General features: G+C 37.9%; 1 protein-coding gene across 1 annotated transcript in view; it reads right to left on the bottom strand.

The window, feature by feature from the left end:
- The window catches only part of Orc4 (origin recognition complex subunit 4), a 181,814-nt gene that overhangs the window by 106,279 nt on the left and 62,222 nt on the right, over positions 1-13,313 (bottom strand). The window contains exon 5 of the mRNA XM_090388705.1: positions 1,982-2,030. Coding sequence (XP_090244831.1) covers positions 1,982-2,030 — 49 coding nt within the window. The remainder of the gene's footprint in view (positions 1-1,981; positions 2,031-13,313) is intronic.

Raw genomic sequence — 13,313 nt, 5'->3', positions numbered from 1 at the left:
CTGTATATTTTTGTATCCTAACTTATTAAATGTTTCAGTTTCTGCTCTTTCGGATGTGACAATATTTTTTATATAAGGGAATAAATTCAGCAATGAAATATTTAGACTTTTCTAGGTACAACAGCCAAAATACTGTGGTTTGATTATTTTAAATTTTAATGTTATTATGCATTAATATTCATTTTCTAGCAATGATTTTCTTAAACCTAACATCTTTTCACTTGCATAGAAAAGATTAATCATAATATCAGTCACAAACAATGATCTTTCTATTAAAAGTCCATAATTTTTTGTATATCTGTTTTACATTTATGTACTATCCTACCATTAATATACAGACAGTCCTCTGTTGATAGTTGGTCATGTCCTACCCAAGCAAAAATATAACTTAAGTTTTGCAAATTACAGTGTCTGGAGACCAGGCATCTGCGAGGTGCTCTGATCGAGGTGTTTAAGGCTTTGAATGGTTTAAGCAGGCTCAATGCTGATGGGATTCTTCCTCTTGCTCAGATTATGCATTTTAGGGGGCAAAAATTCAAATTGAGGAAAGACAGTTGTAGGATAGATGTCCGGAAGTCTGCCTTTAGCCAGCAGGTGGTTGATTGCTGGAACAAACTTCCATCTGTCGTTGTAGAAGTTGATAGCTTAAACAAATTGAAGGCAGAACTAGATAAACATTTGGAGCTTGTGGATGGGTGAAATGAGAAGGGAGTGTGTGTGTTTTTTTTTTTGGCTGATGCTATATAAGCTTGCTTTCTTGCATCACGTGCCTTTGCTAATGTTAATGCTGTAAATATGCTCATAGGCCTTCGAGGAGACAGCAGCACAATTGTGAATGCAACATGCTGTGACCGACAGAATTAAGACTTCTAGCACAGAATAATATAGCGTGCCATATAAGCAATTGATCTGTATGTGATATTTCAATAATCCCTAGGTCAACAATTGGTGATGTTACCTGCAAATGGAAGTGGGCTGGTGCTGAAACAGTCACAAAATGACTGGGAAAAACTTCTGAAGCTGACGGAACATGAGAGGCCTGCAAAGAATCATCTGCTCAGAATGCAGGTAAACATTGTTACAGCACACACTGACTTTCAATGACACAATTGGGACACATGTCAGCACCAGTACAGTGCACAGGATGATACCCAATATAGGTTAGCACAGTTGTGCAGCTGTCCATAAGTCACCAATCACTCCAACTAATGGCAAATTCCATCCAGCATGGTGCAAGGCCCACTGTTCTTGGATTGTAGACTAATGGATAGCTGTGCTTTGGAAAGATGTGTCACCATACATGGTCTATCAGTCTGATGGTCATGCCAGGGTGTGGTGGTCGCCAAGAGAAAGCTACCTGCTGGACTGTATCATCCCAACAGTAAAGTTTGATGGAGGCAACATGATGGTCTAGGGTTGTTTTTAACGACTTGGACTAGGACCGGTTGTTTTGAACAAAACCAAGAATGCTCAGGTGCACTGTACTCACCTGCACTGTAGCAGTATGTCGGGGAAGGTATCAGCAGGACAATGCTCCATGTCATACTGCTCACATTGTGACTGACTGGTTTGAGGACATCAGCAAAGAAAAGTTGGACTGGCCAGCCCTACAGGAAAGTAGGACTTACTGAGGACCAGAGCCCTGACTCCAGTCCCACAGAGAACCTCAGGGATTAATTGGATTGTCAGGCGCATGTGTGAAGAGACTGCCCAAAAACAGAGCTGAGCTTCGAAAGCTGAATGCCAGAAAATATCAGAAATGTACAAAAAACTGGTAGAGATTATTCCATTGATACTAGAAGCTATCATAAAGGTTACAGGTTTGAAGCACACATCATTAGTTTTACTGTAAATAAGTATTATTTATAAATATGCAGGTGTCCAGACATTAATTATAGGTCCGTGTATTTGTGTAAAGAAAAAGATTTTAAAAAAAATTGTTTTGTATGCTTTGAATGCTACAGATGTACCTGTTACTTACCACTTTTCAAAGCTTCCAAAAGATGAACCAAATTATCAGCAAAACTGCCCTACATGAAAAATAAGCTAATTTCACATAAAGAAAAGAAAAAAACTGACAAAAGAAATACTGAATTTTATTATTTGATCTGAATAACATTTTAAACAAATAAACACTGCAAACAGGCATTCCATAAATTAGCATTGGTACTGCAAAATGATACAAGGAAACAATCTATATATACAGTCGATTCCGGTTATTTGGGACACATCAGGGCTAGTGCATTTTGGCCCGATTAAGCGGCTGCCCCAATTATCCGAAGTTTCACGTAAATAGTTAAAAATACAATGTACTCCCCCCCCCCTTACAATTGGTTCACTGTTCAATCAAATCACATTACAATGGAGTCACCATTGTAAAGTACCATTCACTATACGATATGTAATAAGCACCGGTCATTGTGATCACGTTTGTGAATTGAATTTTAATTCTATTAAACAGCGATTCTAATTAGTGAAAATAGGAGGAATATTATCCATAGGCTATAAAAGTAAAGATATATTAAGTACAAATTTACCCTTTATTACCTTACCAATTAAAAAATTAAATGATACGTGAAATGTTGTTGTTGTTATTTGGTTTTTAGGAGCATTAGCAACTAAGGCCATATTGCTCCAGTATATACAGTGGTCATTCCCTGACCTTTCCGCATCCTCCGTATTGGGTGGTGACGGGCTCGAACCCACACGTGAAATTCGGAAGAATATACGTGATAATCGGAATAATTAATACGTACTGTAATATGTACATACTAACTAAACTAGTTGACATTTCTGTTCAATGGCATTTGTAGGTGGGGGTTAATATTTAAAACAGTAAAAAGATAAGCAATCAATAACAAAGAACACTGCACACACACACAAATTGCAAGTAACACAATACGTGCAAGTGAGAACGGAGTAAAAAATTACGAAGCTTTAAAAATAGGGATGAAGAGAAGAGCCTGAAAATTATTTTTTTTTATATGATTGAAGATTCCATAGAAGTGAAAACACATTTCACCATAATAACCCACAGAATTCCAGCTGTCGATATTATCGCAAATTCAATGAGATCGAGTTTACTATCAGTTTATGTTAGATTTCATTAACACAAAAGCCCAATAAACAGGTGACTGATAACTGTTTTTATTGTTTTATGGTTGTGACCTCCAGAAATCGACCGAACTACGTGGTACAGTTGGGGACAATCGTAGGGTAATCTTCAGTGCTGCGGCCTTCTGCCCCGATTAAACGGCATTTTGTCCCAATTAAGCAAAGTAAATCTTGGCTATTTTCTCGATTGGGTTCTGTTTTTTAAGATTTGCCCCAAATAAACAGCTGCGCCGATTAACCAGTGGCCCAAATAACCAGAATCCACTGTATATATAATCTAGCATAAAAATCTTATAACATGCAAGCATGACATGAATATAAATGCCACTGAAGACAAGGTACCAAACAGTACATGAATGTAAAATTAAATAATTATCAGGGATTGATTAGGCACAAAGGATCCACCATAATATTGATCCTGCTCCCACACATTTGGATACAGTGACAGATCACCAGGGCAGGAGCTAGTCTCACAGGAGGCTGTAATTCTGGGTGAAAATATTAGTACCAGTACTTGCATGTACTACAATATACCATCTGAGATCTTACTTTGCAGTTATGCAGTGGCAATGAGAAAAAGCCTTGACTCAGAACTGAATGCAAAAGTACCCAAAATATTACCCAGACATAACAGCAGGGTATAAGGCCAGAGCCTTGTTTATTAACTGTAACCTAGAAAGAATGTGCAAGGTTCATAGAAAGAGAATTTTTCTCAGCATGGCTTGCACTTGTTGAAAGAATTGTTTTTTTGTAGAGATGGGATAAACTTAACCTTTATTTTTCGATATTGTTTTTAACTTAACCCCTTCCCGGAACATTTTTTTCCAGAAAATGTGCCGTAATGGATCGACTTTTTTTATTTTACAGATTAAAAGCATGCATCATGCGAATACTCATTGTACAGGTTTTTGTTTTTTTATTAATTTTTCGTAGAAAATACATGGGAGTAATTAACCCATTTGGGCTATCCCGAATTATCTCATGTATGCCAAAAAGTGTGCAAATTATACAGATTTTTTTAATAAATTAGTGCTTGAGCTAAAAGAAAGGAAAAGAAACACTCTTCATTATTCATTATATAAATAAATTTAAACAATCAAGTGGAACGCACAAGCAGTAACCTCCTGCCACAAGCAATAATTGTGAACTAACTACATTCTGACACATGGCCACCGCAAGTGGATAGGCGAGGTAAGTGTCACTTACAGGCAGCAGTTCAAGAAGGCACCGAAATATTTTTCGATATTGTTTTTGTGAATTATTTTTGTGAGTTCAGTATTCTGCATTTAGGACGGCAAATTATATTTTGCTTTTTGACGGCACAGGAACACGTGCTACTGTCCTGACATTGCTCTACAATATAAGTAAAACAAAAGCCAGTCATCTGCTGTCAGGCGTAAGAAAATCCTGAGAAATCTTGAGATTTACTTGGCTAATGCAAAATTAGCCAGATAAATGGCCAAGAAAATACATTTCAGTCCTAAATTTGGAGGTATTATTGTTTGCTTCGGGTATTATTGTATCCCGAGATATTTCGTGTAGTTCCAAATAACTTTTAAAACTAAAAACGAGATATCTCGGGATAATCCACGAAGGGGTTAAATAGAAGAAGTGCAATGATACTTGATGATGTTAATGTAAAAAAAAAAAAGTAAAGTGCAGCCATTATCAACCCACTGCAGGATGGAAGCCTCCTCAACAATTCATGCTGAGGGAAATGAGGCAGTGGTAACTGTTTCAGGAAACATCTAGTCAGGGGTAAGAAAACATAAAATAAAAATTTATCACAGCTAAAAGATCAGGTAGATTTGATTCTTCATTGACAACAAATCAGGGATGTACAAATGGGGGATGCATTGGATGTGCTACACCATGGCCCCCTATCTAGGGGGTCCCATCAAGGCAGCCATCAAAGTCTCAACATAAATAAATGAAGCCCCTTAACCTGCTTTGCATCCAGGCCCCCAAGTACCTTTGCACAGCCCTGCAACAAACTGTACTATTTATACACAGTAATTTTCAGAGCAGTGGGTGACAAATAGGACTTTCTAGGAATACTTATAACTCTTAAAAAATGCACACATTTTTTAAGAGACAGCACACATTTCAGCAATTGGCAATACAGTCAGTCCTCATATAACACGTATTTACACTACACGAATTCGATCATACACGATTTATAAATAGGGGAACGATATCTTATATAACACGAACCAAATTCACTTATGCACGATTCGCCTTTGTGTTTACAAAAAATGGCAGTCGAACGCAGAATCACCCCAACAGAACGCAACACGATAGGAATGAAGAGAAGATTCTGAAAATGTATTTATGCTTTTTATATCAGTGAAGGGGAAACACATTTCACCGTAATAACGTAAAAACGAACACAATTCCAAATCGGTATAATCGCAAATGCAATTAGATCGAGTTTACTACCAGTTTATAACAGATTCCACTAGCCGAAATGCAACGGGAAATTGTTTTTATTGTTTTATTAACCCCTAGAAATGTGCTTTAGTGAGGTGTTAATAGTGTATCTCTGCCTTTACAGTGTTGTTTATTCAGTTTCTACACGCACGCAGCTTTGTTTATGTGTATCAAGCGTGCCTCCTCGTTTTGTAATTGTGCTTTATTCCCTAAAAATGAATAAAATACTTAAAAGGTGTGAAAAGGAAGCGTTCTGGTGAAGACACTACAGATTCAGAGAGAAAAAGAAAAGCAATATCGATAAACAGAGGCATACTGGGTCAAAAATACTTACCCGGGAAAATTTATAGTAGCCCCATACTATGGTTTATGGCCAAAATCACATGTGGTGTGACTGGCCATAAGCCCACCGGGGTTTCCCCGGTAAGGCTCATGGCCAGTCCGCCTCTGTCGATAGAGAAAAAATATGAAATTGTGAAACGCTTTGAGCGAAATGAAAGCCCATGTGATATTGCACGTGCTAAAGACCTAAATGAGGCAACGCCGAGAATTACAAAGAATGCAGAGAAATTAAAAACAACTTTCATAGCAGGAACAACTCAGAATGTAATTAAAATCCATTAGATTAAGACACAAAGAATTAGCATTAGTAGAGGCATATGATGCAAGAAAGCAAGCTTATTCAGCATCAGCCAAAAAAAAAAAAAAAAAACACACCACTCCCATTTCACCCCTCCGTTCACTCGAAATACCTGTCCAGTTGAGCCTTAAATTTGTTTAGGCTATCAACTTCAACAACAAGTGATGGAAGTCAGTTCCACCAACCAACCACCCGCTGGCCAAAGGCAAATTTCCGCACATCTATCCGACATCCGTTCTTCCTCAATTTGAATTTATGCCCTCTGAGCTGATTATTCTGAGCAAGATGAAGAATCCCATTGGCATTGAGCATGCTCAAACCATTCAAAGCCTTATACACCTCTATCAGATCACCTCGCCGGTGCCTAGTCTCCAGACTCTGTAATTTGCAAAACTTAAGCCTTTCTTCGTAAGAGCAACCCTTTGTTCCATTCACTAATCTTGTTGCCCTTCTCTGTACCCGTTCCAGCAGCTCTACATCCTTCTTGAAATGAGGCCTCCAGACCTGTATACAGTACTCTAGGTGTGGCCTGACCATTGCCTTATACAAGGGAATAATCACCTCCTTATCCCTGCTAGAAAAATTCCTGTATATCATTGACAAGACACCATGAGCTACTCTTGCAGCTCGTCTGCACTGCTCAGAGAACTTCATATCTGCCTGCACAATTACCCCCAGGTCCTTTTCATTCTCCACCACTGTCAGTGTAGTACCGCAGAGTTGATACGTTGCTCTGGGGTTACTGTTTCCCATATGTAGTACTTTACATTTGTCAATGTTAAACTTCATTTGCCACCTCTCAGCCCATCTGTTCAACCTTTCCAGATCCTGTTGCAGCAGCATAGCGTCAGTGGTGTCCTTAACAACCCTGCCAACCTTTGTATCATCTGCAAACTTGGACATTAAACTTGATATCCCATCATCAATATCAATCATAAACACCGAAAACAACAACGGACCCAACACTGAACCCTGAGGAACTCCACTAATAACATTAGTCCACGTTGAGCAGTGTCCATTGATTACCACTCTGTCTTCTGCCACTCAACCATCCCCTTATCCATAGCAGCAATTTGCCTCCAATGCCACACTGCTCCAATTTGTGCAGCAGTCTTCCATGTGCAACAGTATCAAAAGCCTTTCTAAGATCCAAATATATAATATCAAAGTTATTCCCTGCATCCAGTTCTTTTGTGACTACATCATAGTATCCAATCAAATTGGTCAGGCAAGACCTGCCCTTAACAAAACCATGCTGCGTGTGAGCTATAACTGAATTCTTGTCTAGATGATCCTGCAGTGCTTCTTTAACCAGTGCCTCCATTAATTTACCTGGAACAGAAGTTAAACTAACAGGTCTATAATTACTTGTGTCAGCCTTTGATCCTCCTTTGTGAATTGGGGTTACATTTGCATATCTCCAGTCTATGGGTACCTCCCCTGAGTCCAAAGAAGCTCTCATAATTATGGCTAGGGGTTTGCTTACTTCCTTTCCTGCCTCCTTTAATATAATTGGATAGATCCCATCCACCCCAGGTGCCTTTTTTATGTTTATCCTCAACAATCTCTCCTCCCCTTTCCTCTCAGTTATTACAAAATCATCCAGCTCTCTGCCAATGTTTACTTTACCTACATCATTCTCCTTCCTGAATAACTCCTCATGCGTGAATGTAGATGCAAAATACTCGTTTAAATTGTTAGCCACCTGAGCAGGATCCTCAACTGTTGAACTATCAATATCCAGTGGACCAATCTGATTCATCCCTTTCCTTCTTGAGTTTAAATAGGTAAAGAACTCTTTTCTGTTTTTCTTTGCATCCTTTGCCAAGGATTTTTCGTAGTCTGCCTTTGCCTGCCTAATCTCCTTTGTGACTTGGTTACAGACCAACTTATAGGCTTCCATGTCACCCATTAATTTGTATGTATCCCATGCATTTTTCTTCTCTGCCACATGTCTCATTAGTTCATCTGACAACCATTTAGGCCTAAACCTTGAACAATATTTCTTAGTTGGTATGTAAAGCCTGGTAGCCTCCAAGATTAGTTCCTTGAATGCTTCCCATTTTGAGTTTGCTGTTGGTAACATCATCAGTTGGTCCCACTGTACAGAATTTAAATACTATCTCAGACCATCATAGTCGCCTTTACGAAAACAAAAACCCTTCCCTTTACCTCTGATGGTAGTTACCTCCTTGAGTAAATCCCACTTCAACACACTGTGATCACTGCCACCTAGTGGTTCATTTATCTGCAGATTCTTAATGCATGAAGAATCACTACTGATAATCAGATCAAGAGTATTGCTCCCTCTTGTTGCCTCATGAACATGCTGATGTAGAAAACAGTCATCCAATAAATCCAAAAGCCTTGCTAGGTGCGAGGGACCAACCCACAAATTCCAGTCAATATCTGGGAAATTAAAATCCCCCATTATAAGACTCTCTGATTTACTGGCCCACTATTTCCCTGTACAATATCTTATACTCATCAGAGTCATTAGGCCTATAGCACACTCCTGCTCTCAATTTTGATTTCCCTATGCTTATGTCACACCAAACTGACTCGACACTGCCCCATCCATCGATGTCGACTGGCTTCACTTCCTTGGACTTTATGTGTTTCTTAACTAATAGCATAACCCCTCCTCCCCTCCTGTCCTGTCTATCCTTTCTATACACATTGCATTCCCCAAATTCCAGTTCCGCATTCCTTATATCTGTGTGACACCACATCTCTGATATCCCAACAATATCTGCCTTTGATGTTTTGAGCAATACCTCAAATTCATCAAATTTATTTACCAAACTCCTAGCATTGGTGTACACGCAGGTATACATGCACCTGTTTCTATTCTTGGCTACCCTAACACAACCCATGTGTTTACTTGTACCGCAATGACTCCCAGCAGTCTCTGAAATATCCTGCATCTTGTTTTTCAGGCTTCTGCTCATTTCAATAGAAGCAGTGCAAGAATCACTTCCACCTCTGCCAGTGGCTACTGTTAATCTATTAGTCCTTGTATCCCCCCCAACTAGCAGTTTTCCGACCCACCTAACTCTGCCTCGACAGCATCAGCAAAAATTCTTGCACCCTTTCTATTTAAGTGTATCCCATCCCTGTAGAAGCAATCTCTCCTGTTAACAAGTACAGTCCAGGCTGAAAAAAATTCTACCCCTTGAGCCTTGCACAATCCCTCCAGGGCCGAATTGATCGACAAGGCTCTCATCATATACTCCCTCCCTCCTATCGTGTCTGGGCAGAATTGCAGACACTTTCAAATTCAACCCTAATTCATGGCTTTTTTTCAACAGTGACCTGTACTTGCTAAGTAATTCCGCCGGTCTCCTACTCTTAATATCATTAGTGCCAACGTGTACAACTATATCACCTTTTGTGCCCTTAAAAGATGATATCTGCTCTACAATGTCATCAACCTTTGCCCCTGGCAGACATACCCTGGTCCTATTCCACCTATTCTTTTTACAAAGCATGTTCCCCGCTTCCCTGACAATAGAGTCACCAACAACTACTAGTTCCTGTGGAACTAGTAGTTGTTGGTGACTTGGAAGAGATGGAACAGCTGTCATCTGTTTGGATAGAAAATCAAACAAAAACAAGTTTGCTTACGATAGAAGCAAAAGCATTAGCAATATTTTATTATGTAATAGTCGTAATAAAATACTTACGTATTTTATTATGACTATTTATTGTGTTTGGTAATGTTTTGGTTACAAATGTGTGTTCAATCTTGGGTGGTCGGCACATAACCCTATTTTTCCCATAGGGCCTGTTGTTTATATTGCACGATTTTGCATTGCACAAGGGTTTCTAGGAACACAACTATCGTGCTATACGAGGACTGACTGTACATCATTTTTAAATCTGAAATTTTTTGTGGACAAGTTTTTAGATGAAGCAATAGATGGTTTACAACATCAGTTCCATCAGTTCAGTGTGAGAACCTACCAGAAGTTATTACAAAAGAAGGAATTAATGTTGAATGGTTATTGGTTGAGGAACTAACAAGCACACAAGGAAGCTTCAAATATAACAAATTATCCCAAATCATGCTTGGCATTTTAAATTTCTCATAGCAATGCTGAGCATGAGAAAATATTCTGCCACATCACAAAAACTGAGTTAAGATGTAGTGTGGACTTTAAAAAATCTCCTGTTTTGGCTCAAAAACCTCTTTTTGGTGAGGCTGTGAATATCTCAGCATTCCCATTGAATATCTCAGCATTATAAATGCTGAGATATTCAATGGGAACTTGTGCACCACAGTGTCATTTCCTTTGTGACCACGTCATATTATCCAATCAAACTGTTCAGACAAGACTTTCCCCTTAACAAACCCATGCTGTGTCTGAACTATAATTGCAGTCTTGTCTAGATGATTCTGCAGTGCTTCTTTAACCAGTGACTCCATTATTTTCCCAGGAACAGAAGTTAAACTAACAGGTCTATAATTATTTGTGTCACCCTTTGAACCCCCTTTGTGAACTGGGGATACATTTGCACATCTCCAGTCCATGGGAACCCTCCCTGACTTCAACAAACAAACTTCAACAAACAATCCTCCAATTTGCTCTCAGTTATCACAAAATCACTTAGTTCCCTATTAGAGTTTGATAAACTTCTGCCGAGATTATGTTATATGACAAAAGATACAAATAAACATTCGGCACATACAACATCATTGTCGCCATGAAGTGCAACATACATTTTATCATTTCTTTCTTTGCAATGCACACTGTCATTTTGCTTATTTTTTTGCAAATGTCTAATAACATCACATTTCCTGCTGCTTGAAACTGAAAAATCACATAAAAAAAAAATGTTAAACAAGGTAAATGTGTGATCATTGTCAGGTTTTATAATACATGGAAAATCTTGTGTATGTCTTCTGAAATTTTACATCCATCATATTTCTTTGGAATTTTACTGAAAAATGTTGATTAGCTTCACCCTACACAAGTACTTAAAAATTACTGCATACAACAAATGCTATAATCACAAATTTCTATTTTGAAGTGTACTGCCATGGCACACCTGACAGCTGATTCGTTGACAAAAATAAGCAAAAATTGTCAAAAAAGTAACGTAGTTTTATTTTTTTTGCAAAAAGAAATAAGACAGAAAAATTTTTCCAAAAAAAAAAAAAAAAAGGGAGAAACTCAAATTGAGTAAAAAATATGGATTTTCCATCACAAATCTGGAGAGTTGGCTATGCTGATATAGTATCAGCAATGTATTACTCTGATATACTGGATTCAGAATTTGAATATGCTAAATAAAATGTGTGGAGGAAAGAGAGATGACAGAAAAGGAAATGTTATGCTTTTAATTGCAAAACAGCACACTGATTCAAGAAGAGTATCTCTCCTGTAGGTGAGAACTGCCAAGACATTGATTTAGTTTGGTGTAATGACAGTGATGGAAAAGCAGAAATGAGTTTGGGGAATGCTACAAACCAAACAAGTACGATGAATACAGTGGCAATTTATAGAAATAAATGGTGTAGAAAAGTAGATATGAAGGTATCATTGGAGGGTGAATTAATTTTTCCAGTGATAGGCTGAACAGCATTACATTTACTGATCAATTAGATAATTGCACCTTATGTCAGTATGTTAGAGATTACAAATGGGAGAACAACTGACCTCATTTTTACTAATTATTCCAACCGACATCGTAAACTTTTGCATTAAGGAATCATTAGCAGGTAGCAATCATAATATATAAATGTGGGACATATCTGAAGAGATAACTGCTGTCGAGAGTAAACAGAAGTTTTAATTTTCCCAAAAGAAATTATGATGGCCTTAGACATTATTTGAATTTAATCAATGGGAACAGTTAGTAAATATTACAAGTATAAACAGTGGTGGACTGGTCAGGGTGTCAGCTTGCCCGATGGCAAGTGGGCTCCCCTTTGTCTCCTGGCAACCAATATTTTTAGACCCAGTCTGCCACTGAGTATAAATGTTAAGTGGGAACTGTTTGAACAACAATCCAGAAACTATATTTTTTATACCTTTAAAGAATTATTCTTCCACATCTAGACCAAAGTGGAAGGGCACTGAACTGATGAAGTTAGAAACAGAAAAGAAAGTTGCATGGGATGAATAAAAATTATCAAGGGGACACTGAACACTATGAAAAGTATACATTAATCTGTAATGAAGCTACTCATGGAGTAAGAAATGCTTAAGCAGATTATGAAAAGACATTGGCAAAGGGACGTAGTGCATGTGAACTCTAGAAGGAAGGGAGCGTAAAACTATTCACTACAGGATAGTTTAGTAACACCACTAAGCTAAATAAATTTTTTAGCATTAGTATTTACATGTGAACATCTTTTAATGCTAGACAGTGCTACTGATCAATATAACAGTTACGGAGAACTAGATAACTATGTGTGTGCATGCATGCATGTGCTAGAAAATGGACTGGTACAGAAATTACCACGTTTGAATGTGAAAAAAGGCATGAGGAATGATGAAATTTATCCAGTAATATTAAAGGAAGCAGCAGGACATATAGTCACATCCCTACTTATTATAATGCAAGAAACTCTGATTGATGTCCCAGCAGACTGGAAAGGTGCAAATGTTCTTACAATTCATAAAGGTGATTACAAGGGCAAAATGGAACTGCCCTTGTAAAAGGCAAAATTCCATTTTTAAAATTTTTTTTTATGCACAGAGTAACTTATTCAAAGATAGCTTTCGAACATATAAAAATATTGTCTCTGATGCATACATTAGAAGTAAATAATGTTGTTGTGTACAGTAAGGGAGTTCATAATGTTTGCTCAGAAGGGGCCCATCAGAAGAAAGCTAAGAAATACTTGAGCAGAACAAACCAGAAAGACTTATTAAGGTTGGGAGTAAAATAAATGTATAATGTTTTCACTGACCAAGTGGAGAAATAATACTGGAAAAGTCAAAGACAGTAATGTCTCTATATGCTAACAGATTTAAAGAAATAAATCCAAGTACATATAGTTAGAGAAGGATGTTTGTTTGTTTGTTTGTTATTTGGTTTTTAGGAGCATTAGCAACTAAGGCCATATTGCTCCGGGATATGTGGTGGTCATTCCCTGACCTTTCCGCATCCTCTGTAT

The sequence above is a fragment of the Mastigoproctus giganteus genome, chromosome 14 (assembly GCF_048544385.1).
Source record: "Mastigoproctus giganteus isolate SK-2022 chromosome 14, ASM4854438v1, whole genome shotgun sequence".
Classification (NCBI taxonomy): Eukaryota; Metazoa; Arthropoda; class Arachnida; order Uropygi; family Thelyphonidae; genus Mastigoproctus; species Mastigoproctus giganteus.
Note: the sequence above shows the minus strand (reverse complement) of the source record. Positions and strands in the feature narration are given on the sequence as shown.